The following is a 27,333-nucleotide window of genomic DNA, read 5'->3' on the forward strand; positions in this document are numbered from 1 at the left end:
GTTAAAGAGTCTAAAACAAGGATGGAATAAGAATCTGCTTTTGCTAGTTTATCTACAGGATAAATGCCTAGAAAAGAACTGCGAGGTCAAAAGGTGTGTGGAATTTAATATCTTGACAGATATTGCTCAAATGACCTCAAAAAAACTGCACTTATTTATATGCCTATGAAAAACATATGTATGGTATCTGCTTCTCCAAACCTTAACAATATTGGATGTTGCTTTAAAAATCTTAGCCAAGAGGTAAGAAGTGATGTAAACTTTAAAATCTTTGCCAATAAGTGAGAAATTATTCAAATTTGGTTCCAATTTTATTTTTAGTTTCTCTGTTAAATATTTTTCAGTATTATATATTTTAATTTCTCTACAGTAAGGATTTGCCATGACTATTAGAAATAGGCAAGGCAAACAACATACATAGAACAGGTTCTGTGACAGTATGACATAAATGCACATCTGGCACAGGAAAACTATACTGCAGTTTAGTGTTCAGAAATCTCACTTATTGTTACTCTTCCTCTAGTGCAAAATCTACTGGTCCACAAAGTTAGTTCTACTGTCTTTCTCACAATTCAGGAGACTTTAAAGGAAGGTAAACACACATTTTTATAAAGGATTCTAACTTCTTAGAAGTGAATTTGGTGAGGAAAGATTTTTTGCAGTTAAAATATTGATAGATATAAATTTTACTGCATTCCAAAAGGTTTGTGCTTATTTCTGTTCACACCCCAAGTGTGGCAAGTAGAAAGCAATGATGTCCTTTACATTTCCAATTACATCCCTAATTCCCTATATCCTTAAGTTAGATATCTTGATCCCCATAGTCAACATTTAACAATGTAGAAGTTGTGAGATATGGATAATAATTCACTAAAACCAAAGAGTTTAAAATGAATTTGATGCATTTTATTTGAGCAATTATACTTATCTAGGTGATACAAAACTAACTGATATACAGAACAGATGGGAAAAAATACTAATAGAAATAATTTTTGATATTTTCCAGTCTATTGATATCTATAAATCTTTTGTAATAGATGTTGATTCTTTTGAGACATGTAAATGAAAGGTACTATAAAAATGAAAAATACTACCGCTAAGCACAGATAAAAAGATTTAAATTTCAATACTTACAATCATCTAGATCTAGAAGTGAAACATCTTTGGTAAGAGCATTTCTATCTTGCATTGTTTTTTTTTCTTTCTCCTACAAAATAATAAATATTTTATTTATTGCATATTCTATCTTAAAAATCTATGACATAGTCCTTAACATTTCAAAACAAACATTTTCCCCCCTTTGCTTAGTCTTCCATAAAAAAATCAAGTTAAGTTTCTATATGGTTATGTGAAATGCTTTCTTGAATCAAAATTATTTTCATTAGCACATGATATTTCTTCTTTACCTTGCAAACTTTTAAATATTTTTTACTTAGAGATTATAAAGGACCTTCAGAAGGAAACTTAAAAGTAAATAATTATTTTATGTTATGTCAACTTTTTGCTAACATAAAAATCTAATGTGACTCCTTGATGGAAAGTATACAAATATCCTCAAAAATAATTTTAAAACAAGCTGATTTAAGAAAAAGAAATACTTAAACAATACATGCTTAGCTCTGATATTGTCAGTGGGCTTGTGATAGCTCAGCCTTTTTGAGAGGTAGTCTGTAACAGGCATTGTACTAGGAACTTTACATTTCAACACTGGTTTGCATCGGACTTCTTTTGCCAAAGATATTCATTAAAAACCATAAATATTTTCAGGCTCTTGCTCTTTAGGGTTAAAAAGAATTAATTTACTTTCTTTTCTATTTTCCTTTGGGGAGGATAAGTATTTCAATATTTCTATACATAATTAGGGCTTCTCCCACCTCAGATTTGCTTATTTAGTCTATTATATTTTTGAAATGTGGATACCCATAGATTAGATTCCTAAGCCTCAAGGTAGTCACAGTATGCTTAGAGATTCAGAAAAGATGTGTAACTGTGAGAAAAAAAAAAAGGCACAGTACTGACTAGTAGAATAAACAATTAAAGACCAACAAGGATTAGGGTGTTAAACAGATTTATTTGGGCGATGGTTACCTAACTTTATTTTTACATTAAACCTTCACAAGTTGAAGGCCAAAACTTAAGCTTTTGACAAAATGTTGTTGTTCACCTATTCAATCACTCATTGATTCATACATATGTATAGAATTTTTAATAGATTCTGTGTTAAGCAATGGAAGTAACACAACCAGGACAGACACAGTCTAGTACCTGCCTTCAGATGACTTATAATCCACCAAAGGAGTTTACATCTTATTACGCATGTAAGTAACTACAAATATTTCTGAAGTAGTCCTTTGGTGACGGAAAGGTATCACTAAAGCAAAAGGTACTTTACTGACATTTAAAGTCTGTAAAGTGTTAGACCTCTTATAGCAGTGAACATACATGAACAAGAGCAATATATCACATAACATATCCGGTAACATTTTAAAACGATTTAAATCCTGCTTTTTTTTCCCCCTTCGCCAATACTCAGAAAAATTATTTTCAAGGATCACACAATAATATACATTAAAATACTAGCTAGAAACATCAGCATTGATTTTCTTCAAAATATTTATTTCTGCCACTGAAAACTCCAAATCATCTAGGTGGGTTTTAATTTTCATTCGTTATTTAAAAATAAAACAAGCAATATGTGTCCTTCTCGCCACACCTGAAATAAATAACAATTTCTAGGACTGGAGAAAGAAAAATAAAAGAAATGTTAGTTTTGAAGCTGATACGTGTAAGTCGCAGGTAACAAAAACACATTCAGAATGAATATGCCATCTCAACAAGAATAACATTCCTGTGAAGAAAGAACATAAAACAAAAAGCTTATCACCATGTGACTTTATCAAAATGCTGTGCTGAGCACAATGGGTGTAGCTTCCTATAACCTACAATGGTGCATGACTGTCTTTATGGAACTGTAACCTCCCCACCTGAAAAATTAGAAACCTATCAAATCAAGACAAAGTTAAATCTGGAGGCAGGTCTATATACCTTATTTTCTACTTCACAGCTAAGAGTGTGTAACAATATCTATTAAACACACATCAGGTCACATATAACACAGGACAGAACTGCATGTGGAATTGGCATAATCTCTTATTAGAAGCCTAAAAGAAAGAGAAAAAAAGGATCTCAGAAGGACAGAATTTCATTGACTTTCTGAGTACAGCAAATAACTGGTGACTGAAATACAACATTAGCAATAGATAACGGTCATTTATACTGAATTGAAAAAGCCTTGCATTCCGAATCAAGGCTGTAAAAAGCATCGTGATGTGTTTGGCATTCCTCTCTTATATTTCATTTCTCATTTAAAAAAAATCCATAGTAAGTTCAAAACATTTTCATACTTAAAGGATCTACTTTAAAAATAAAAATCTGAATTCTAAACAAAGAAGTTAAGAGCCCCATTCCATCAAACATTTCTCCATTTGCAATTCATCTTGGTAATAGAGACAGAACCTGGGTAAATGCATATAGGACTTGAGGCAGGAGATTTTTCTTGCTCAATGCATAATTCATGTGCTCCGCCTGCAAAGTGTGTAAAATGAGAATTTCACACCGCAGCATGAGCCATGGAGCTGCAGAGAAAAGGCAGACGAAATCATATTTTACTGTGTGAATTTTATTTCTTACCCTCCCAATATTTATACAAAACCATCATTGACAAACCAAACACATTGACAGATCACCCACTGTTTCCATTGTGTTAGTACTTGAGAAGAGATCAGGCAGAAAGATAGACAATTTGTTTTCGTATATTTTTTTAAATAGAGGATTAGGTTTTTAACAGCTGAGTGACTGTATTAGACTTTTATAAGGACAACAGTAACTGATCTTAAAATCTCACTACAAAAATACCTAGTTATCAATGCATCATCCTCAAATCTCCATTTGTTTCTATGGTATTCGATTATACACCTCAACACATCAACATTTTCAAAATGAAATACAAAGTCACAGGGTTAAGAAACTGATTTCTATTTAACATATTTCATTTCAAATAATAAATAAAAGATCCTGGAAATACTTATTAAGCTCCAAATAATACAAACAAAAAAATGTAATTATATATACCTTGTAAGGATTTTAAAAAATCTATTATACATGTTTATCTTCATGCTGATAAAAAAAAAAAAGGAAGCAAAAAGATCTAACACAGCATCAAATATGCTTCCTAACAGGAAACCATTATAAAGAGGTTTGAAATTTAAAACTATAAAACAGGATAAATGGTGATGTAAAGTTGGTCAAACCCACACTATGCTTTGGAAGCAACAAAAATTCAATGCTTATTTCTAGCCTCAAAGGACAAGGCATCCACATGAAATATTTTCAGTTAGAATTACCAACCAAAGGCAATTTAATGATTCTCTTGCCTTCAAGTCATGTAACAAATCTGATTTTAAAAATCTGAGGCTCACACTTACACTTTGCTTGAAAACAAAATTACACTGCCAGAAAATTGAGACTTCTATATAAGTTAAAAAGAAGTCTAAACTTTATACAAATCTTCCCTATTAGATTATACCTACTTCAATAAGAAAGACTGCTTAATGGCATTCACTGTGATTTAAAGATCTCAGTTGAAGTGAAATGCTATTTCTGTTCCGGAGAACTTAAAATATGAACTAAATTGGAAAAGACATAAATTTCAAGAGGCAAGTCTTTGAATTCTCAGAATAAAAACTAATATTCTACAATCTTCAGAGAAGTTATATAATTGCAACAATCATAAATACTTGAAAAAACACAAGTAACCCTTGTTTCCTAGTCACAGATAGGGCAGAAAACTAATCAGAAGATAGTTCTTTTCACTGTTATCCACAATCTATTCATACCACCTCCCATATTTACTTTATACCCAAGAATCTTTCACATGGTAGATCTTTTATTGAGGCATGTCTCTATATTTACTGACATCTGAACACTAGTCATAAGACACTGACCAGGCCAAAGAGCACAAAAAGATTTAATTAGCTTCTTTGCACCTCTCAAAAAGAGACTAACAAAGCTATGTGAGATCTCTATAAATGTGATAAAGACCACCAACAAAAGCATCTTAAACACTGCTAGGATATAGAGATGATATTATTTTTCTTAAAGCTAGTAAACATATTAACCTTAATTTTGATTCAAATATGGAAATGCTCTTTGTATTAAATGCTATTAGGTGCAAATACATTAAATATATTTATTTTCCATTGAGAGATTACTATGCTTGATATAAAATAAATGTAATTAAAATACTATTAATTTTTAAAGGAAATACATAATATTATTCACAATAAATTAACATTATGACTTAAAATTTTTATTATTTTAATCACAGCTCATTTGAATATTCAGCAGGTGTTGCATAGACATTGAGGATATAGTTAAAACTACTAAATCACAGTTCAGGTGTTAACAGTGGGAAGGTGATGGCAGAAATAAGTATAGTAAGTGGGAATGCTCTAACTTATTGTGTGTGTTAGTTGCTCAGTCTTGTCTGACTCTTTGCGACCCCATGGACTGTAGCCCACCAGGCTCCTCTGTTTATGGGATTTTCCAGATAAGAATAGTGGAGTGGGTTGCCATCTCCTAACTTATTGGCTGATAATAAAAACACTGAAGTCATGTTCAATGAAAAAAAAAAAACAAACCCTGGCAACTTAAAAAATATATTTTAAGTAAAAATTTTACCATCTGTTCAACACAAAATTTTAACTACAAGCAGAATATAACTTAATTATATCAGTAAAACATGGGATAAAGTGATATAAATGTGAATGTCTTCTTGATTTAATGTGGCCTGTATTACTAATTTTTTTCTCCACCTTTCTTTGTTAAAAAAAAAAAAATCTTTCCTAAACACCACATGAAATATGTGAAAGTACTGAAAATACAGAACTATTAAAACTAATTTTGTTACAGGTATTATACAAACTCCAGGAGATAGTAAAGTACAGAGGAGCCCGGTGTGCTATAGGCCATGAGGTCACTAGGAGTTAGACATGACTTAGCAGCTGAACACAAATTATTTCATAAAAGGATTGGACTCAAATTAAAATGTTTATTAAATTTAGTTCAGAAAAGAATATCTGCAAATAAAAATATGCTTGCCCATCAAAATAATTGTAACTGAAGAAAAAGGTAATTTTCTTTGGTTATGACTGACAATATGTGACTTCAGTGGAGGCCATCTCCCAATCAGAAAGAGAAACAAACCAACATGACACCAGTTTTGAGTTTTATGGCTATGCAGGGGTATGGTGCTGAACGACAAACACCTCAGGAACAGATACAATTTAACAGTAGTTCTCACCTACTGCCCTACACCATTCTCACCTGACTATCCCTACACCATTCTCACCTACTGCCCTACACCATTCTCACCTGACTGTCCCTACACCATCCTCACCTGACTGTCCCTATACCATCCTCACCTGACTGTCCCTACACCATTCTCACCTGACTGTCCCTACACCATTCTCACCTGACTGTCCCTACACCATCCTCACCTGACTGTCCCTACACCATTCTCACCTGACTGTCCCTACACCATTCTCACCTACTGCCCTACACCATTCTCACCTGACTGTCCCTACACCATCCTCACCTGACTGTCCCTACACCATTCTCACCTACTGCCCTACACCATTCTCACCTGACCCTACACCATCGTCACCTGACTGTCCCTACACCATCCTCACCTGACTGTCCCTACACCATTCTCACCTACTGCCCTACACCATTCTCACCTGACTGTCCCTACACCATCCTCACCTGACTGTCCCTACACCATTCTCACCTGACTATCCCTACACCATTCTCACCTGACTGTCCCTACACCATTCTCACCTGACCCTACACCATCCTCACCTGACTGTCCTACACCATCCTCACCTGACTGTCCCTACACCATTCTCACCTACTGCCCTACACCATTCTCACCTGACTGTCCCTACACCATCCTCACCTGACTGTCCCTACACCATTCTCACCTGACTGTCCCTACACCATCCTCACCTGACTGTCCCTACACCATCCTCACCTGACTGTCCCTACACCATTCTCACCTACTTCCCTACACCATTCTCACCTGACTGTCCCTACACCATTCTCACCTGACTGTCCCTACACCATTCTCACCTACTGCCCTACACCATCCTCACCTGACTGTCCCTACACCATCCTCACCTACTGCCCTACACCATTCTCACCTGACTGTCCCTACACCATCCTCACCTGACTGTCCCTACACCATCCTCACCTGACTGTCCCTACACCATCCTCACCTGACTGTCCCTACACCATTCTCACCTACTGCCCTACACCATCCTCACCTGACTGTCCCTACACCATTCTCACCTACTGCCCTACACCATTCTCACCTGACTGTCCCTACACCATTCTCACCTACTGCCCTACACCATCCTCACCTGACTGTCCCTACACCATTCTCACCTACTGCCCTACACCATTCTCACCTGACTGTCCCTACACCATCCTCACCTGACTGTCCCTACACCATCCTCACCTGACTGTCCCTACACCATCCTCACCTGACTGTCCCTACACCATTCTCACCTACTGCCCTACACCATCCTCACCTGACTGTCCCTACACCATCCTCACCTGACTGTCCCTACACCATTCTCACCTGACCCTACACCATCCTCATTGACTGTCCCTACACCATCCTCACCTGACTGTCCCTACACCATCCTCACCTGACTGTCCCTACACCATCCTCACCTACTGCCCTACACCATCCTCACCTGACTGTCCCTACACCATTCTCACCTGACTGTCCCTACACCATTCTCACCTGACTGTCCCTACACCATCCTCACCTGACTGTCCTACACCATCCTCACCTGATTGTCCCTACACCATTCTCACCTACTGCCCTACACCATTCTCACCTGACTGTCCCTACACCATCCTCACCTGACTGTCCTACACCATCCTCACCTGATTGTCCCTACACCATTCTCACCTACTGCCCTACACCATTCTCACCTGACTGTCCCTACACCATTCTCACCTGACTGTCCCTACACCATTCTCACCTACTGCCCTACACCATTCTCACCTGACTGTCCCTACACCATTCTCACCTGACTGTCCCTACACCATTCTCACCTGACTGTCCCTACACCATTCTCACCTGACTGTCCCTACACCATTCTCACCTGACTGTCCCTACACCATTCTCACCTGACTGTCCCTACACCATTCAAGTGAGGAAAACCCTCTAGTCATCAATATCCTTCAGTCCATGCAGTCATTCTCAACTACAAGTGAGGAACTACCTTTGATACAAGGCCATTTTCTTCCTCAGCTTCTATTTTCTGTAGTAAGAGAAACGATACAAAAAGAAGATCAAAGGCATAGAAATGGAAAAGCATACCGTATGTCATGAGAGCCATGAACAGTCCATTGGGATTAGAACACAAGCAGGGTTAAGACTGGAAAGGTGGGTCTTGGACCTTTGAGCTTGAGGAGCTCACTGAACTCAGAGACAATGCGGTATCATTATAGGTGACTCTGACAGTAACCTGGCAGCTGTCTGGAAGGACTGGCGTTGGGGAGCTGTCTGAGGATGACAAAGACAGCGGTGTAAGGGCGACGCAAGGAAGAGATGACTTGTAATGGTGATGGTAGGGAAAGAAGAAACAGGTATGGAAATAATACACAAAATCTCTAAGACTTGGTAACAGTGCATACAAACAAGATGAAGTAGGGGTCAAAGACAACTGTGGGGCCCCAAATCCGGGAGAACAGAAAGCATGCTGGTACCAAATGACAGATCATGTCTCTGGGTTTATTAGGTTTGGGAAACCAGCAGCTCCTAAGAGGTCTAAGAAGCTGGTTTGAATGAGAAAATTTACAGATGTTATGGAAGTAATTCAAAGAAATGTTTCAGCTGATGTTACAAGAGTTAGTAAGTCTCACAACAGTAAAATGTAGAGGAAAAAAAGAACTAAAATTAATCCACATCAATTAATATTTTTGAAAAAATGTAAACTGTGAAGTACTAACTTTGGAGCAATGTTCACACTTGGGTGTCAGAAGAGGAGTAAAAAGTGAAAAATAGAAAAATTAATGGGTTAGAGAAGTCAAAAGAAAAAGGATGAAGAGAGTTTCATGTAGTAGTAGGGAAACTGCCATATAAACAGATCAGAGAAAGATAAACTAACAGAAGGTTCCTGGTTTTGGAGAAAGATCATGGTTGCCTTTTCAGAGAGCAGTATCTATAGGAAGTGATGGAAGTAGAAATCAATTTAAAAGGGACTAAGAAATAATTTGCAGAGTACATCATGAGAAACGCCGGGCTGGAAGAAGCACAAGCTGGAACCAAGATTGCTGTGAGAAATATCAATAACCTCAGATATGCAGATCCCACCATCCTTATGGCAGAAAGTGAAGAGGAACTAAAAAGCTGCTTGATGAAAGTGAAAGAGGAGAGTAAAAAAGTTGGCTTAAAGCTCAACATTCAGAAAACTAAGATCATGGCATCCAGTCCCATCACTTCATGGGAAATAGATGGGGAAACAGTGGAAACAGTGGCTGACTTTATTTTTTGGGGCTCCAAAATCACTGCAGATGGTGATAACTGCCATGAAATTAAAAGACACGTACTCCTTGGAAGGAAAGTTATGACCAACCTAGATAGCATATTAAAAAGCAGAGACATTACTTTGCCAACAAAGGTCCGTCTGGTCAAGGCTATGGTTTTTTCAGTGGTCATGTATGGATGTGAGAGCTGGACTGTGAAGAAAGCTGAGTGCTGAAAAATCGATGCTTTTGAACTGCAGTGTTGGAGAAGACTCTTGAGAGCCCCTTGGACTGCAAGGAGATCCAACCAGTCCATCCTATAGGAGATCAGTCCTGGGTGTTCACCGGAAGGACTGATGCTGAAGCTGAAACTCTGTATTTTGGCCACCTCATGCGAAGAGTTGACTCATTGGTAAAGACCCTGATGCTGGGAGGGATTGGGGGCAGGAGGAGAAGGGGACGACAGAGGATGAGATGGCTGGATGGCATCACTGACTCAATGGACATGAGTTTGAATAAACTCCGGGAGTTGATGATGGACAGGGAGGCCTGGCGTGCTGTGATTCATGGGGTCACAAAGAGTTGGACATGACTGAGTGACTGAACTGAACTGAACTGAAGAAATAATTGCGTTAAGAAGCAGTTGCTGGAGAACATCTAGATTATTCTTCTAAACTCTCACTCTCACACATTCTCTCTGTCTCTCTCTTCCATTCCCTTCTCCTGTCTTTAAGTGCTAGGAAAGACCTGAATGCTTTCATTGGCAGAGGAGGAACTAAGGAAAAAAACAGACTGAAGGTGCAATGGAGGTATCCAAAAGGAAACAGGGCGCTAAGTGGATAGGGATCACTTACTGGAGCTGCATGCAAAGATAAAGCAGGGTAAACTGAGGTTGTGTGTCAGAGAGTAGAGAGGTAAGAGATACTCATAGTGAATGCCAGGTCAGTCTGCAGATAGTGGATGAGATCAGAGGCTTCAGGTAAGGGGTCACAGCTGACCATGACTTTCTAACTAGAAAGGTATTTAAAAAGTTGGAAAAATGCAGGAGACATAAGAGTGACAAAATATTTTGGGTTCCTTTTAGCACTGGTGTTCTGTAACCCTAATACTGGTCTCTCAGAGAACAAATATTCAAGTTTAAAAATGTTAACACTAATGTTTTATATTTATATAGGGCTTTACATTGATCTTTCACATCTGATTTTTTTATAATAGCACCTGAAAGAAGCAGAGTAGGTATTAGCATTTCTACTTTATAGATGAGGAAACTGAAGCATAAAGATATTATCTTCCAACAAGGAGAACACTATACCTATCTCATAGGACCTCCATAAAATGAACTGTTTTCAAAGCCATATATTTGAGGTACCCCAAGGTCCCATTTTCACGCTCAGTATCTCTAAAATACATTGTCCAAATGAAAGAAAAGGTTGAGAGAGTAAAAGTATAGCTTTAGCTGGGCTGCAGATTTAAGGTATATGAATTTTTAGCACTAACATACTGTCATGCTAAATTAAGGTAAAGCACGCACCATCTGCCTCCATTACTCATACTTTAGAGTGGAAGCCACAACATGGAGCAAGGAGAACTTTTCTACAATTACAGTGTTGTCCATTATTAGAAAATCGGTACACTTGTAATTACATGCTATGTTTCAAATCATTCAGAAAGAAATAAAAACAAAAAAATTGTTACGGTGGCTCTAAGGTGGAGAATACAAATTAAAACAGATAATCCTATAATCCGCCTGTTACAGACAGGAAAGGCATTACAATATATAGAAAATAAACTATATAAGCAAAACACATAGACACAAAACTATTGACAATGTGAATAAAACCCGAATTTCTCAGGAGTCTTGGATCACTGCATTACTTTGAAATTTCATAATGATGTTCTACAGTAAAATATTTTGAAATACTAAGTAATTTAATCTGATCACTGAAAGTGACAGAGAAGAAATAAACTGAATCTCTGGCCTGGGGGTACCTCTGTGGGATTCTAATGTCCAACACAGAATAGGTACTAAAGTCTGCAATTTTTCAACTTTCACAAAACTTCATTAGAATAACTCACTTGTACCCACTTGACAACTCTTAATTTCTTGCTTGGTTATTCTGAAAAACTCTCAGTTTCTAAAGCTCTTTTATTTTGAATAAAATCTTAAGATCATTTTGTAATTTAATATAAGTAGGAAATGAGAGGATATCCAACTCACTGAGTAGTTAGTAAGAGGCCAGATTAATAAACCTAAAAATCTGTAAGATTTTATGACATTTTTGAAAAATAAAACCCCATGGTACATACTACATACAGACATAAATTTCATATATAAATTCAAGTTTAAAATAATTTTTTCTATATTTAAGAATATTTAAAGACAGACAAATACTAGCCAATGTTTAAAGCATGTTTATTTTTTTTTTTAAATATGGTTATTCAAATTTAACAATAAATCTTGGATGGAGGAAGACAATTATTACTTTGATGAATTTATTTTCATACTTGCCTATTCAAATGATTTATTCAAGAAATTCATGTTACTAGATTAAATGAAAAAATAGTGCATTAAAAACAAGCTGAATTCAATAAAAGGTAAGGTGTGATCATACTTCCAACACATGGAATAATACACTTATTCATAAAAACCACTGCACTTGAAACCGAGCACCACCACAATCCATTTATAGGATGGGAACAATAATTAAAGATCAAAAGGATACGTATTAAGTCTGAATTTTGTATTAAAAACTACGTTTTCCAATTTTTTTTTTTTTTTTTTTTTGCTGCTAAGCAGACAAGGTTTAGTGTTACAGATATTGTACTAAAAAACCATAATTGCTCTTTTTTTTTTCAGCCTCACAGTGCAGCATGCAGGATCTTAGTTCCCCGACCAGGGATCAAACCCGGGCCTCCTGCAGTAGAAGCTTGGAGTCTTAACCAATGGTCCACCAGAGAAGTCCCTATAATCATTCTATTAGCACAAGTGGTTCTTGCATTTGTTTTTAAATACATGCTACTGCATTTTTATTAATTATTAAAGAATGTATACTCTTTAATTAAAACTTTAAAAATTATTATCCAAAATGCCTGATATATTTTTTAAAAGTATATTAGTCTTAATTTCTTATGAAGCATGTACATTTATATTTCTTTGCTCAATACTACTTCTGTGGGGGAATAGTACTGAGTAAAGGGGAAGTCAAAGTCCCCTTTACTTCCCATCTGGCAAAAGCTTCCCTTGTCACATCACAAACAAGAACAAAAAAGGTCATACTCATAACACTGAGGTCTCTAACTGCGGTTGGAAAAAGTGAAGTTAAAAAAGTTTTTAACTTCTCTGCAGAGTTGAGTTATGAGGGAAGTAATAATCTACACACACACACACACACACACACACACACATAAATCAAAATAAAATCACAGGTGTGGATGAATGAAGACGGTATTTTAGTTGCCAGTGACATATTAAATTCCTTCCCTGCTTTCTTGACTTTCAACAAAACAAATTTTTAGAAATATTTATTCTTAATTGTGAAAAGGCTAAAGAATATTTACTTTCTGTTACAAAAATGTGTAATCTCTTACCTTAGTAACTTTTCTGGATTCAGATTCACTTTCAGATTCTGATTCTGATTCAGAATCTGAAGAACTCTCTTCTATTGAACTAGATTCACCACTGGAAGACTCTGAAGTTTTAGAGTTTTCTTTTTCCTTATCCACATCTTTAGAATCACTAATCAGAATAATAAAATTTGAAATATTAGATACATAAAAAAGTAGTTAGAAAAATCAAATGACAAATGTTACCATTTTTCCATTTTGTGTATGAATCAAAATCTTTATTAGAGAAGTGTATTTCACTGAGAACAATTTCCTTTTAGCGTATAGACAGTAAACATGGTTTTAAAATTCCAAAACATGTTAATGCAATAATAATAAAGACAGTATTATCTATAACTAAATGAATCAGAGCCCATTCAAAACTAAACCATACTGCATACACTTCAAGTGCAAAAGATCATAAAATAACACTAAATGACATCATAAGTAGAAAATAATTAATAATTAAATGTTTGATATACTAGGACTACACATTAGGTGCTACCATTAACTTCAGAAATACTTAGGCAGATTTTAAAATAGTATCTCAAAATACTCATTAAAAATTTAAATACTTATAATCTACTTTTGCTAATACTGCATTTTAGAGATTATTCTGCCCAGAAAAAGATTTACATATGTTCCCAAATGTGACCCTTTAACATATATGAGAAAACATCAACCAGTTCAAAAGAGAATTCTTCTAATGTACTAAATTTTACTAAAAATGTAAGATAATCAGATAAACACTAAAGTTTTAAAATACCAAATGATCAGACCTAAGTAATGATGTTCATTTTGTTCACTCATTCCCTTATTTAACAAATATTTACTGACTGCCCTCCATGAGCTGGCACTATCTTAGGTGCTAAGAGTAACAGTGGTTAGTAAGATACAGATGATCTCCATATTGCTCCTTTATAGAGTCTACAGTCAGTCCATTGGAAGATAAAGAGAAGTTAAGTTGGTAGTGACAAGAAAGCATGATAAACAGTAAGTAACAAAGTATACTGTGTCATGGGAATACTTGAAGGAGCATCTAAACAAAACGGACCAAGACTGGGACCCTTCCTAGAGGAAGAGACACGTGAGTTGAAAAAGAGGAATAAGGCAGGAAGAAGGGAAGGGAAAAAGGTCTCCAGGAAGAGATAACACACGGTATTCTCTCAGGGGAAAAGAGATAGCTTGTGATCTTTTTTATTTTCTCAAGTTTGAAGGTCTAACTTCTCTTTATCATATGTGCGTGTATGTGTGTATTGTTTTAAAAATCCACCTTGTGCCAGACGGTATTAGGCAATTCATACACAATTATCTAATTGAGATGTTTTAACACATTCTTCCCAGGTGGCAGTGGCGGTAAAGAACCCACAGGCCAATGTGGGAAACATGAGACGTGGGTTTGATCCACGTGTGAGGAAGATGCTGTGGTGGAGGGCATGGCACCCACTCTAGTTTCCCTGGGCTTCCCCAGTGGCTCAGCTGGTAAAGAATCTGTCTGCAGTGCAGGAGACCTGGGTTCAGTCCCTGGGCTGGGAAGATCCCCTGGAGGAGCGCCTGGCAACACACTCCAGTATTCTTGCCTGGAGAATCCCAAGGACAGAGGAGCCTGGAAGGTTACAATCCATGGGGTCACAAAGAGTTGGATATGACTGAGCGACTAAGCAGAGCACGGCAGTTACGACTACTAAAGGGTGGGTTTGAAGATACTTAGAGCTCCTTAGCTTTAAAAAATTACCACATAGTTATACTGGCAAAGCTTTTTAAAAAATTCTAAGAGTCAAGAAGAAAAACAACTGGAGAGGGTGAGTGGTTAGGCAACTGGAAAAATCGATATTTCCCTGAACTGATTTTTGTGGAGGAAATATGTGATTGCTGTTTAATAAAAATGGAGTCATGGTAACATCTCAGAGCAGATGTAATTATGTTTGATGACTAAAAAGTATGTTTTTTTCTTCTCCTAGCAAAGAATGGCAATTTATTATCTCCCATGTAGTGGTTAAAAGATATACCTAAAATATAAGGTTTAGAATATATCTGAGATTTCCTTTTATATAACAAACAATTTTTAAAAATTCAAACATGAGTTTAAAAAAGTCTGTTTCTGAAGAAAAAAATAATGAAACTAACACAATTCATGATTATAAGCTTCTAGCACACTGACTTTTGCTATCAGAAAAGATACTTAGAAACATTCTTCACAAACTAAGTAATCACAGATGGACATGAGTTTGAGCAGACTCTGAGATACAGTGAAGGACGGGGAAGCCTGAAGTACTGCAGTCCACAGGGTCACAAAGAGTCGGACATGACTTAGCTACTGAACAAAAACAAATCATAGATACTCTGATATTAAACTAGAAGCACAGAACCTCTCTCTGAGAAAACCAAGCAACTGGCTTGCTGCAACAAGTGAATGATTCTGAGTATACTTAGCTTCTAGCCTTTAAGATAAGATTTTAAAGGTAAAAGTGTTATTTTGTTATGCATCACTCAATTTTGATGGGTAATTATTGTTTACCTTACTGCTTAGAGTTTCAGATGTTAATCTAATGAAAAGAATTTACTGGTAACTAGCTTTTTAACTTTGCAATGATGAAAAGCCTGTATTAATTTAACCTACAGATTTCATTTGTTCTGAACAGGAAAAACAATATAAATCACTTTTAAAATCATTAAATCCTGACTTAAATTAATAAAGTCATAATTAGGGCATTATGCTGTGTTTGTTATGGAAGTGGCAGGGCGAGCTGCTTTAATTACTGTCTGTAATAAAAGGAGCAGAGAGCGTACTGCGCCCCAATCAGTGCTGTCAGCCACGACTGAGCTGGGCTGCGAGCTCATCAGCTGAACGGGCAGCAGGCTCCCGGGGAAAGGGCCATCGAGTCTTCAGAGGCCACTGTCTGACAGCAACGGGGAAAACAGACTCAGACAATCCAAGGTATTAGCCCCAATTACTCAAAATTTTAATGACACTTTAATACATGATAACATTGTTGACAATGGGAGATCTTAAAAAGTGCTAACACTTAAATATCTTATGACCGTCTTCCTTCACAGCCCCTGACTCTAATATGTGGATCATAATCTTTTTAATATAACATTATTTAGAAAAATCAATTGTCTTAGTTACATAATGGCAAAGTGTTGAAGGATTTAATTTTCACTCTCAGCAAAATTGCTGCAAAAGGTAATTAAGTGTTTCATACCAACTGCGTGATCACTTAACTCAGCTTTCCAAGGTTACACCAATTTTCAAAATGTAACCCCAAGATTTGTTCAAGTTCAAAATGGAAACTGAGCATTACAAGTAGGAGAATAATGTGAATTAGTATTTTAAATTAATAGTAAAAGACTTAAAGTCTGTTTGGGGAAGTAAACACACACTCATTTTTTTCACTCAGTGTTAGACCAGGGGAAAAGACCCCAGAATATTTGTGAAGGGAATAACTCACCCTTTCCCTTTGGCTTTGGAGCTCTTGGCCGCTCTTTTCTTTCCAGCCTCTGACTCACTTCCACTCTCACTCGAGTCCCCACCACTGTCCCCACTGCTGTCTTCCTCGTCTTCTCCAGTTTCACTTCCAGACTCACTCTCTAAAAAAAAAAATAATAACCAGATGCTCTCTGATTTAAAGCCACTTAATAAATACAAGGGACAGAAGCAAGCATCAACATTCGTCACAAATGAAATGAGATGCTGAATTTTACTGCAGTGGAGCCCACTTGACCCACAGTTTCTATTTCTGCTGTCTGGTCACTCAGACCTCCAGAACCCTGCAGCAGAGTGAGCACAGTGGGACTCCAATACACACAGAAGGAATAGAAAAGGTCAACCAAGTAAAACAATGTGAGCATATCTTGCTCCCCAAACCCACACATGTCTTAGCTACAGCAAAACTTTTTATTTAAAGACTGATTATGAGGATGACTCATCAGAAAAGGCCCTGATTTTGGGAAAGAGTAAAGGCAGGAGGAGAAGGGGATGATGGAGGGAGAGGTGGTTGGACTGCATCACTGACTCAATAGACATGAGTTTGAGCAGGCTCCAGGAGATGGTGAAGGACAGGGAAGCCTGGTGTGCTACAGTCCATGGGGTTGCAGAGTCAGACACGACTGAGCGACTGAACAACAATAAGGATGATAAAAGAATAAAGAAATAATTTTATTTCTTCTACTTATAATGGGAAATTTTTTTTAGAGAAACAGAAGGGATTATTGAATCTTCTTAGGAACAAATTTTGAGAGGGAAAAGAGTTGTTCAAATCACCTTCAAAAATTCCTAAATTCAAAGGCAACGAAGCAAAATGACTAATCAAAAAGTACTTATTTTAGCTAGTGCAAGAGTCTTCCATAAGTCAAAGAAATGATAAAGTTACCCTGAGGAACCACACAGTTAAAACTCTTATGTATAAATTACGGCATACTAGGGCTCACTGCAGAAGTGATATATAAAGCATATTTATGTGTATTTTAAACAGGAAGCATAATTTTTTGGTAGTTGAAACAATGACATGTGCAGAGTTGTATCCTGGATAAGAGGACACACTGTTTTCCTAGCCTATGATCTATCTGATGACATGTTCTCATGGAGGAACCTGTTGCTGTTGTTCAGTCACTGGTTTGCATCCAACTCTTTGTGACCCCTGGACTGCAGCATGCCAGGCTTCCCTGTCCGTCACCATCTCCCAGAGCCTGCAAAAACTCACGTCCACTGAGTCAGTGATGCCTTCCAACCATCTTGGCCTATGATCTATCTGATGAAGTGTCCCCAGGAAAGAACATAACCTCCAGTTAAAATAGTATTCTAATAGGTAAATACCAGTATCTACTCTATGAAGATTAATTTATATATCACACAGCAAAAAGCTAGGAATGCCTATATTCTTTTGGAATAGCTTAGAGTGATAAGTATGAGTTTTCAAGCTGGAACGTCCACGTTCAAATCCTGGCCCTGCCACATACCAAGGTGTAAGACCTCTCTAGGTCTTGGCTTTTTTTTTTCCAGCAAAGCTCCATCACAGAGCTGTTGTGAAGATTAAATGATTTGAAACGTGTAAAGGTGATTACAACACAACAGTGCTACCACATGGTAAGGCACTCATTGCCTTGAGCTTTTAAAATGTTTTTTTTTTTATCATTTCATAAGAAAAGAAAAAATCTATCATTTTGTTTATTTTTGGCTGCGCCAGATCTCTGTTGCCTTGCACGGGTTTTCTCGAGTCGCGGTGAGTAGGGGCTCCCCTCACCGAGGGACGAGGGCGCCCTGCTGCGGCACGCCGGCTCAGCAGCTGTGGCACGGGACCGCACGCTGGCCCCCAAGGCGCACGGGGCCTCCCAGACCAGGGATCCGACCTGCGTCCCCTGCGCGGGCAGGTGGGCTCTCGCAAGGCAAGTCCCACTGTGACTTTCTACAAAGAACAAAATTCACTTCACCCAAGCTTTAGAAAACACAACTGTTGATTAGGGGTGTTTTGAATTCGTTGTGATGTCAAAATTAAGCACACATACATGTTAACTTAGATAACTGGCTTAAGTTATAACCAAACAAACAAAAAAACTTATAGCATGTAAGTTACTTTTCATGTTATTATGGGAGTTCAAATGAACCTGGATCTAGTTCACGCTAGGCATCATTTATTTAAATTTTCAAGTTAGGAAAATCCTTGAGGAAATTTATCTATCTTCAAGAAGACATGTTCACTGGAAAAAAACTCGTATCTTCTAATGAAAAAAGTTTTCTCTTTCTTCTGGTAGCTAAAAAGGAACTCTTGCCATCCCTACTATATGTGTTCAGATAATGCCGTAAAAAGCCATAATGTTAATGGAATATTTCAAATACATACTGAAAAAGGTTAGACTGTAAATAGAACATGAGCTTGTGAATAAATGGGATGAAGACAAATGTCTCTATGAGACACTCTTAACTACACAACATATCTTTCTCAATGGTCTATATCATTCCTGAAATTCCATATTTTTAGCATTAACTGTTTGGACTGAAGTAATTTTCCCCATTTTTCAGCTTATTACTTCAGAAAACAATGCACCACCGATTAATTTGTCAAATACTGAAAACAAAGGCTTACCAAATGTAAATTTATGTTTTTCAACACACTAATGAACATCCCAGGCAGTATGGGTTAGAATTCAGAAAAGCATGAGTTCTTTTTTTAATTCTATCATTTTTCAGTTACGGGCCCAAGAGGCAATGTCAAATAAAAAGCAGTTAGAAATTACTTTCAAAACTTGCATATCAAAATTACTTTGATATGTAAATGAAAGGAATCATTTCAATCGTTTAAACTTCACTTAAACCTGCTGGTTCAATATTATGTTCTAGGCCTTATTGTTCTATAGGAAGCACAGCATATAAGCCACGGTGAACAAGGTTTTCCAATGAATTAAAAGCCCACCACTGTCACTGCTGCTCTCAGAAGAGTCCTCTTCCTCCTCAGATTCGGAATAAAATTTCTTATCAGGATTCTCCTTCTTTGCTTTTCCTGCTGGGGTCCATTCTTTTGCCTGATTTTAAAAAAGTAAAAATGTAAATATCAACGAATTCTCATTAAGGGATCTAGTCTTCAGGCAGACTTAATCATTTGGAATACTCTGCGAAACCAGAAGGAAGTTTAAAGCCTCCATAGAAAAGGCAACACTGAGAAGTCTTGGCATTAAGACTGATTCCCACTACCCCTAAGTAGAGAAACATAAACTCTCACTCAGAGCCTATTATTTTAGATCCACAACCTTATATATAACATGTGATTTTAAATACTCCTGTATTCGTTGGTCTACAGAAGATTCAAGCTAAAGTGAGACAGTCTAGAAGAGAGAAGGGCAATAAGAGGCAGAGGCAGTAACAGCGGTAAGAGATTCAATTTCACAGCTTGATGTTCTGTGTGCTGTGCTAAGTCGCTCAGTCATGTCTGACTCTTTGCAACCCCATGGACTGTTGCCTGCCAGGCTCCTCTGTCCATGGAGATTCTCCAGGCAAGAATCCTGGAGTGGGCTGCCATGCCCTCCTCCAGGGGATCTTCCCAATCCAGGGATTGAACCCAGGTCTCATGCATTGCGGGCGGCTTCTTTATCATCTGAGCCACCAGGGCAGCCCAAGAATACAGGAGTGGGTAGCCGATCCCTTCTCCAGGGGATCTTCCCAACCCAGGAATCGAACCAGGGTCTCCAGCATTGCAGGTGGATTCTTTATCAGCTGAGTTACCCTGATATTGAGGTTTAAAAAAAATTATAATAATAATAATGAAAACATTTAGTGTAGGCAACAAATAGCCTGTACCATCTCAACAGCCTGAACCCTGGGGTAATTCTTGACTTGTGTGTTTATTATATCCTAGATACCTAATCCATCAAGAAAGTCTGTAGGCCCCTTGGTCCTTCACCAGCTTGCTCAGAGCCACCTCTCTCTCTCTGATCACCACAATCGTCTCCAACTGGCTATCTTGTGTCTAGTTCCATCTCTCACCCCCACTCCAAGCTGGGTCAAAACGGTAGCTAGAATGATTTTATTAATCCCAATCAAGCTCCTCTTTCTTTGAAAAGGTCTGCAAAGGCTTCACATTCACTTAGAACAAATGAAGCCCTTAATGATAAAAATCTGTCAGCCCTACCTGACTCCTGCTGCCGCTCTCCCTCTTGCCCACTTCCCTCCAGCCACTCATCACAGTGTCTTCAAACACCCCCGACACGCTCCTCCTTGAGGCCATTCTCCAAAGCTGATCCTACTTCCAGCACCTCACCCCAGACGGCCGCATGGCTCATTTCCTTCCTTGAAGACTCTGTACAAGTGCCACCTCAGAGAGGACCATTCTATCGAAAATTTCAACCTCCCATGGAGGCTGATCTTCCTTTGCACAAATTTTTTTTTTGGGGGGGTCATAGCACTTATTACTTTCTAATATACTACAGTATACAATTTATATATTTATGGTAATTGTCAGTCTATCTCTGCAAGAACATCAGCATCTGGAGAGCAGAGATGTTTGAATATTTTCTACACTGATATATCTTAAATGTGTCTGGCACAATAACTATTAGTTGGGTGACAGACTCTTAAAAACTTTAATACAGTGTATTGAAGTAAAATAAATTATTTTCATAGGTGTGACTCTGAGTCATTAAGAAAAAGTTAAATCATGTTTCATGCACTCTCCTTTAAAGGGCAAGGAAATGTGTATTTTATAAAAGGTCAAGAACAGTTGAGACACATTTATCTATCACACTTCAGAGTTTTCCTTATGTGCCAGTCTGCTACTGTTAACATCTGCTGTAAAGAAACTGACAGTAAGACCAAGGTTCTTATTCAAGAATGGTTCTCAGCACTGGATGCCTGTCAGAATCACCTGAGAATACTTCTTTTTAAAATACTAATATCAATAATAAAAATACGAATACTAAAAATGCTAATGTTTGGGACCCACTTCCCAAGATTCTGATTGGTCTGGAACAGGTCTGACAGATTTAAGATCTCCATGTGAATATAGTATAAAGCTAGGTTTAAAAACCGCTGATGTAGAGGGCTTATGGGCTTAAGATGTGTTGCTTACAAAGGTAAGCTTCAGTAATCTGGAAAATTACTATATGGACAATAATAGAAAAATGAGCAAAAATTACTCAAATATATTTGAGTAAGATACTAACATAAGATCAACAGTACTGCCTTTTATGAATGTTTAAAATGCTCTATCCTCCAGATATGAATAAAGACAGTACTCTAAGAACAAAGTTTTCCTATATTTAATAAACAGTAAAGTTCATATTTTTTTTAAATCCAAACAAATACATTTTTCTGCAGGCTAGTAAAATGTGCATCAGGTCAATTTATGAAAAAAAAAATTATTTAATTAGACTATGGCTTTCAGGATAAGACTAAGTCATCATATAAGGAAAATCAGGCTCCTATGCTCAGAAGGGCATAATATTTTGACAGGGCCATAGATTCTCTATTCATGGAGTTTAAGGTTTTAAAGGGTAAAGACTAATAAGTACTTTAATTTTTGTTATGGTCTGTTATGACTATGATAATTGTATCATTCTTAGCAAAGGAAATAAAAGGGTAAAGAGAAGAGGAAAAAAAATAGCACTAATTTGAAAGTTGATAAAATATTGATAGTAGATGTGTTTATAAAGCAAAATAGCCTTGATATGTAAAACTGGGAGAAAAGGATTTTCTAGAACCAAGTAAAAACAAATTGCAAAGAATCTTGAAAATTTACTAGTGTCATAATATATATAGTACCTGATATCCTGGAATGGATGGAAATGTGTAATGCAAAGTGACTTCTAGTGTCAGTGTGACTAGGTTCCATACTGTTTTGACTAAAATATTAATTGTCTAAACTTAGGCTGTTAATCTTCCTAAGTTAAATTTCATAGTACTAAGATATGACCCTGTAAGATGACTTTACAGTAAGACTAGGGTAACACGTGTATTACGTGCATAAATACATTGATGTGACTTTAGAGAGGGATGAGGTAGAATGAAAGGCAAGAAAGATTATGTGAACACTACTTTCTATACTACTGCAGCCAAATTTGATAATAAAACTATATATGCTATTTTTATATTTAATTAAGTCTTTATAGTATAATTTCAAGTCAATGTGTCCAGAGACAAACGGACTGAAACTGTTTTCTGCATGGCATCAATAGAGAGTGAGTTTTTTCCAAGTTCCATCAGTTATAATTATTCTCCATAATAAGTTACCAATTATTAATTTCCACAATGTAGTCAGCAAAATGAAAAAGAAATCAATTTGTCTCTGTTCAACTGGACAGGTGAAATGAATGTAAGAAAATAGGTTATTCAAGCACTGTCCCTGTAGGTAGGTAATGCTCAGAAGAGCACAAGAAGATGGGAGACGGCAGCCCAACAACCAGTCTATCAGTCAGCATAAGAACATGCTGAGACCAAACTAAATTGCATGGCATTGCTGTCAATTTCTGAGATGATACTTTTATTTAAATTTTTTTTTTTTTTGGTGGATTGGGGCAGCAAGGAGGAGGGATAAGGGTAAAAGCAGGGGTAGGATAAAAGGATGATTCTACTTGGGTCAAAACATTATGCACCTAATAGTAAAAAGGGACAGAACCATGAAAACAACAAACCATAAAAAGAAATTAGGAGACAGTATTACTTACAACAAAGAACATTCTCTTTGTATTCTAGTATCTGACCAAATGTTTCATAAATAAGCCAATCTTTTTGAAGAATACTTAAGAGTAGCATGTATATTGGAGGAGAAATCACCAAACTTAGTTGCAAGGAGATATATGGAACTTGTTAGTTTTATATTTTAAAAAATCATCTCTAAATAGAGATAATTTGTCACAACCTGAAAACAGTGTTGCTAATAAACACTAAGGACAGTCCAGATTTGCAACAAGCTCAAGCTTCCTCTCATTATGTTACATAATAAAATGCAGTAATCTCGTGAACAGTGGACTCAGATATGAAGTGGTATTCCAGTTCCATCACTAACTAGCTATGGGAACTTGGGCAATTTACTTAGCTTCTCTGAATCTTGGTTTCGTCATCTGCAAAACGGGAATAACAATAACCATCACTTATAATCATTATAAGGTTTAAACAAATAATGATTATAAAATATTATCAAAGAACACTACCAGGGTTAGTTACTGGTTATTATTGCTCTGGTCACGCTCCAAAGCCAGATAAGTCTGAGTAGTTAAGAGAAACATACTTTTCAAAGGAGTCAAATTAAATGGCTATGCCCCAGAAATTTCCTGGCAGTCTAGTGGTTAGGACGTGGGCACTTTCACTGTTGTGCCCCACATTTAATCTCTGGTCAGGGAACTAAGACTCTACAACCTGCAAAGTGTGGGTACAAAATTCTTCTATTTAAAGTAAGACAGCTTTTTCCCCACTGTATAGGGAAAAGTCAGTAGGCAAGAAGATTAACTGACTTTCTCATAGGAATTATAGATAAAGAACAGTTATCTGAATCCTAGTTCAATATATGTGCTGTACTGGAAAGGCACCCAGGATGTAATACATAATTGTTCTTTTTATTAATTCTATTTAAAAAAATATCAGATATATTTCACATAATCAATCTCTAAACAATCAGAAGACCCCTCTCCTTATTTTTCTTGTTTATATAAGAAAGAAAGAGATAATATTAGGAAAGAACATTAATTCTCTTATTTTTAGTGGCCAGCATGTTATAAAGACCTAGGAAAAGAGTATTTATACAGAGACTTTTTTTAAAATGTGAAGCAATATGCTATTCATTAATTGTGACCTTGTTCAAGGATATTTTTGGTACATAATGCTTCCTATTTATATTTGGCTTCATGTGAAAAAGGTTCCTCAGAAAAGCCAAAAGAACACTTTGTATGGTTTTTCTGGAAGAGATAGCAAAAATGATTTGGAAAATATTGACAGGAAGCTTATGAGTCTCTAAACTAAGTGGGAAAAGCTCAACTCAATGAAACTAAATACCTTAGAAATTGAATCTGCACAGCTACAAATGCAGTACCACAAATGTGGGTGGCACTGATGCAGAGAATTCAATTCTCTATTTCCTTGAAGAAAAGGAACAGTACATGTACAATGACATAGGAATACTACAATATTTAGTTCCCACAGAAGAAAGATATATCTAACACATTACATTTAGAAATACCAGAACAATTTTCAGTTTTCAAACCCCCCAAAAAAGCTTTTATACAAAACAGTAGCTATCCTAGAATCTCCTACTGCTTGACAAAATTAATTTCAGAAAGGTCAACTTACCAACTCTATTACTTCTACATTTCGAACTGATGGGTCAGGCGCCACCTCTGGCCAATTAGATAATTCCAGGTACCCAGTTGCTTTGGTGTTGAGAGTGTGAGATAAAGTGCCAAGCTGGAAATGATCTCTATCTATTAAAATAAAGGAAAATATAAAATAAACAATCTGAGCTGCATAGAACAGAGAACAATCCTAATCAGAGCTCAAGGTAATTGGCATATTACCTCAAATGTCAAGGAATAAATATAAACTAGGAAACTCTTCACAGGTCAAAAAAACTGATTTCAGTCCATAGATTACAATAATCTCCCCGATAATGGTCAATAAAAAAGCTAATCAGTCAGTGTGTTTAGAGGTGTTGCTCTGATATGTAGCTTCTCTAAAAATTACTTTACTGTGAATATTAAGAATGACAGCACAGTTAAACAATCCATATACATGTCTTGCCACCAACACATTCAGAATTTTAATAGTTTTACTACAAAACTGAACTGCTTTTTATCCCTTTATAACAATTAAATAAGAAACAATATGAAAACCAAAGTATATCATTTGATTCCCACTGTAAGGGCTACTTGTGAAACTGATAAATTACTCCTTTTAAAAAGCTGGGGAAAATAAGTCAATTTCCATCTCTGAAAAGCAAACATATATAAAGGGATACTACTATGAAATAATTCTTTCCGGAAAAGCTTATGTTAGTGTACACAGAATATTTAATAACTCACTATTAAGGTGAATTATATATTCCTTATTAAACCAAGCTAGCCATTTAAACCATAAATGAAGTCAAGGTCTGCAAAAACAACAGCTTTTATCTATTGTTCAGTCAAATCATTTGGTTAAGAATAAAAGTCAGAAGATTGAAATTACTTAGGTAAATAAGGCCTATAAAAACATAAACTTGAACTAATTAATATAAAGCTTGTATCAGAGAAGAGATGAATGAGTAGAAAGCACAGTTTTCGTATTTATATGTTTATATACTAATCACGTATTTTCTAAGAGTTAAATTTTAAACATGTTAAAAATGGGACATAATATCATAATTTCTAAGATAACATAAAATATCCTGCAGGTATATTCTGATAATAATACCTTTAAAAGGAGATTCAAGCAGTGGTGCGGGTTTCTGCGCCAGGAATATTTTTTTGGCATATTTACTTAAAGCTCCACTCTTCTCATTCGGAACAATAAGCTGCCTAATAAATCTTGTACGATCTCTGATGTCGTAGTTTTGATCATACTTGCCGAGATTTAATATGTACTGGGTAAGCAATTTTGTCTGTTGGAAAAAAACAGAACAAGATGAGAATACAGTTATTTATGATTATTGATAACTCTGGATAAACATATTTAAAGAGGTAATAAAAATGAATGGTTATGTCAAACAAATGTTGTTCCATAGGGAATATGCATTTCTAACGCTGCAAATGGAATTCTGAAGCCAAAGCACATGTCCTCTTCAGTATTGGGGAGGTGAATGCTGAGTACTGAGAAGCAGCCATGTGCTAGATTATTAAACTGCTGAAGTGGAAAGAAAGGCATCATTAAAAAAATAATCATATATGGCAAACCCGCTGAAGGGTCTACGTGAGAATAATGAATGTGGAAATACAACTAAAAACATGGCACTCAAAACTTAATCGGAAAAATATGCAGGACATCAAAACATCAGAGAGTATTAGGGGGCTGGCAAACTGCTTCTCCTGAGGTGTGTTTTATGAAGAGATACTGTCCCTGGCATAAGCAGTGTCTGCACTCTGACTGCACTCAGTTACTTTACCCTGAATTATGACCCATTAAAGCAGACACATGAATCACTGAACTGGATTACTGCAAATTATTTGCAGTGCATTTAGCTGTTACTTTTTCATAAAAGCAAGCTGCTGATGCCCTCTAAAAACTAGGATAAAAGACTCCTTCCATTTTTTCCCCATATTGCTTATGGCCTCTAGTAATATTGGTCATTTATTTATTTATGTTAGGGAACAACTTATTATAGTAGCTTTTACACTCTAATAAGATTTCCTAAGTCAATTTTTGACTGTACTACATTAACATATATTGAGATAATTTAAATAATTAAACCAAAATTGAAATGTTAACAAAATAGGTTTGTATTTTCAACTCATTACTTTACTGAAAAAGCATAATTTTAATTTAAAGGTTACACATATACAATTCTAACTATAAACAGGATTCATAATACATGGAAAAAATAAACATCTACATCAGAACATTTTATAGACATTAGAAATGGATTAAAAACAATAAAATCCATCAAGTCAGGTAGAGCTAAAGATAGTTCTATAACAATAAGTCAAGATACAGGAATGGTGTGGCAAACTCTTTTACAA

At 36.4% G+C, this 27,333-nt stretch overlaps 1 protein-coding gene across 2 annotated transcripts in view; it reads right to left on the minus strand.

Moving 5' to 3' along the window:
• The window catches only part of AP3B1 (adaptor related protein complex 3 subunit beta 1), a 235,939-nt gene that overhangs the window by 80,672 nt on the left and 127,934 nt on the right, over positions 1-27,333 (minus strand). For both annotated transcript variants that reach the window (XM_020902680.2, XM_070468579.1), the window contains exons 16-21: positions 26,072-26,258; positions 24,974-25,104; positions 19,614-19,722; positions 16,656-16,794; positions 13,189-13,336; positions 1,135-1,207 (exon numbers count right to left, since the gene is read on the minus strand). In XM_020902680.2, the coding sequence (XP_020758339.2) occupies positions 1,135-1,207; positions 13,189-13,336; positions 16,656-16,794; positions 19,614-19,722; positions 24,974-25,104; positions 26,072-26,258 (787 nt within the window). The remainder of the gene's footprint in view (positions 1-1,134; positions 1,208-13,188; positions 13,337-16,655; positions 16,795-19,613; positions 19,723-24,973; positions 25,105-26,071; positions 26,259-27,333) is intronic.

This window comes from Odocoileus virginianus, chromosome 6 (assembly GCF_023699985.2).
Source record: "Odocoileus virginianus isolate 20LAN1187 ecotype Illinois chromosome 6, Ovbor_1.2, whole genome shotgun sequence".
NCBI lineage: Eukaryota > Metazoa > Chordata > Mammalia > Artiodactyla > Cervidae > Odocoileus > Odocoileus virginianus.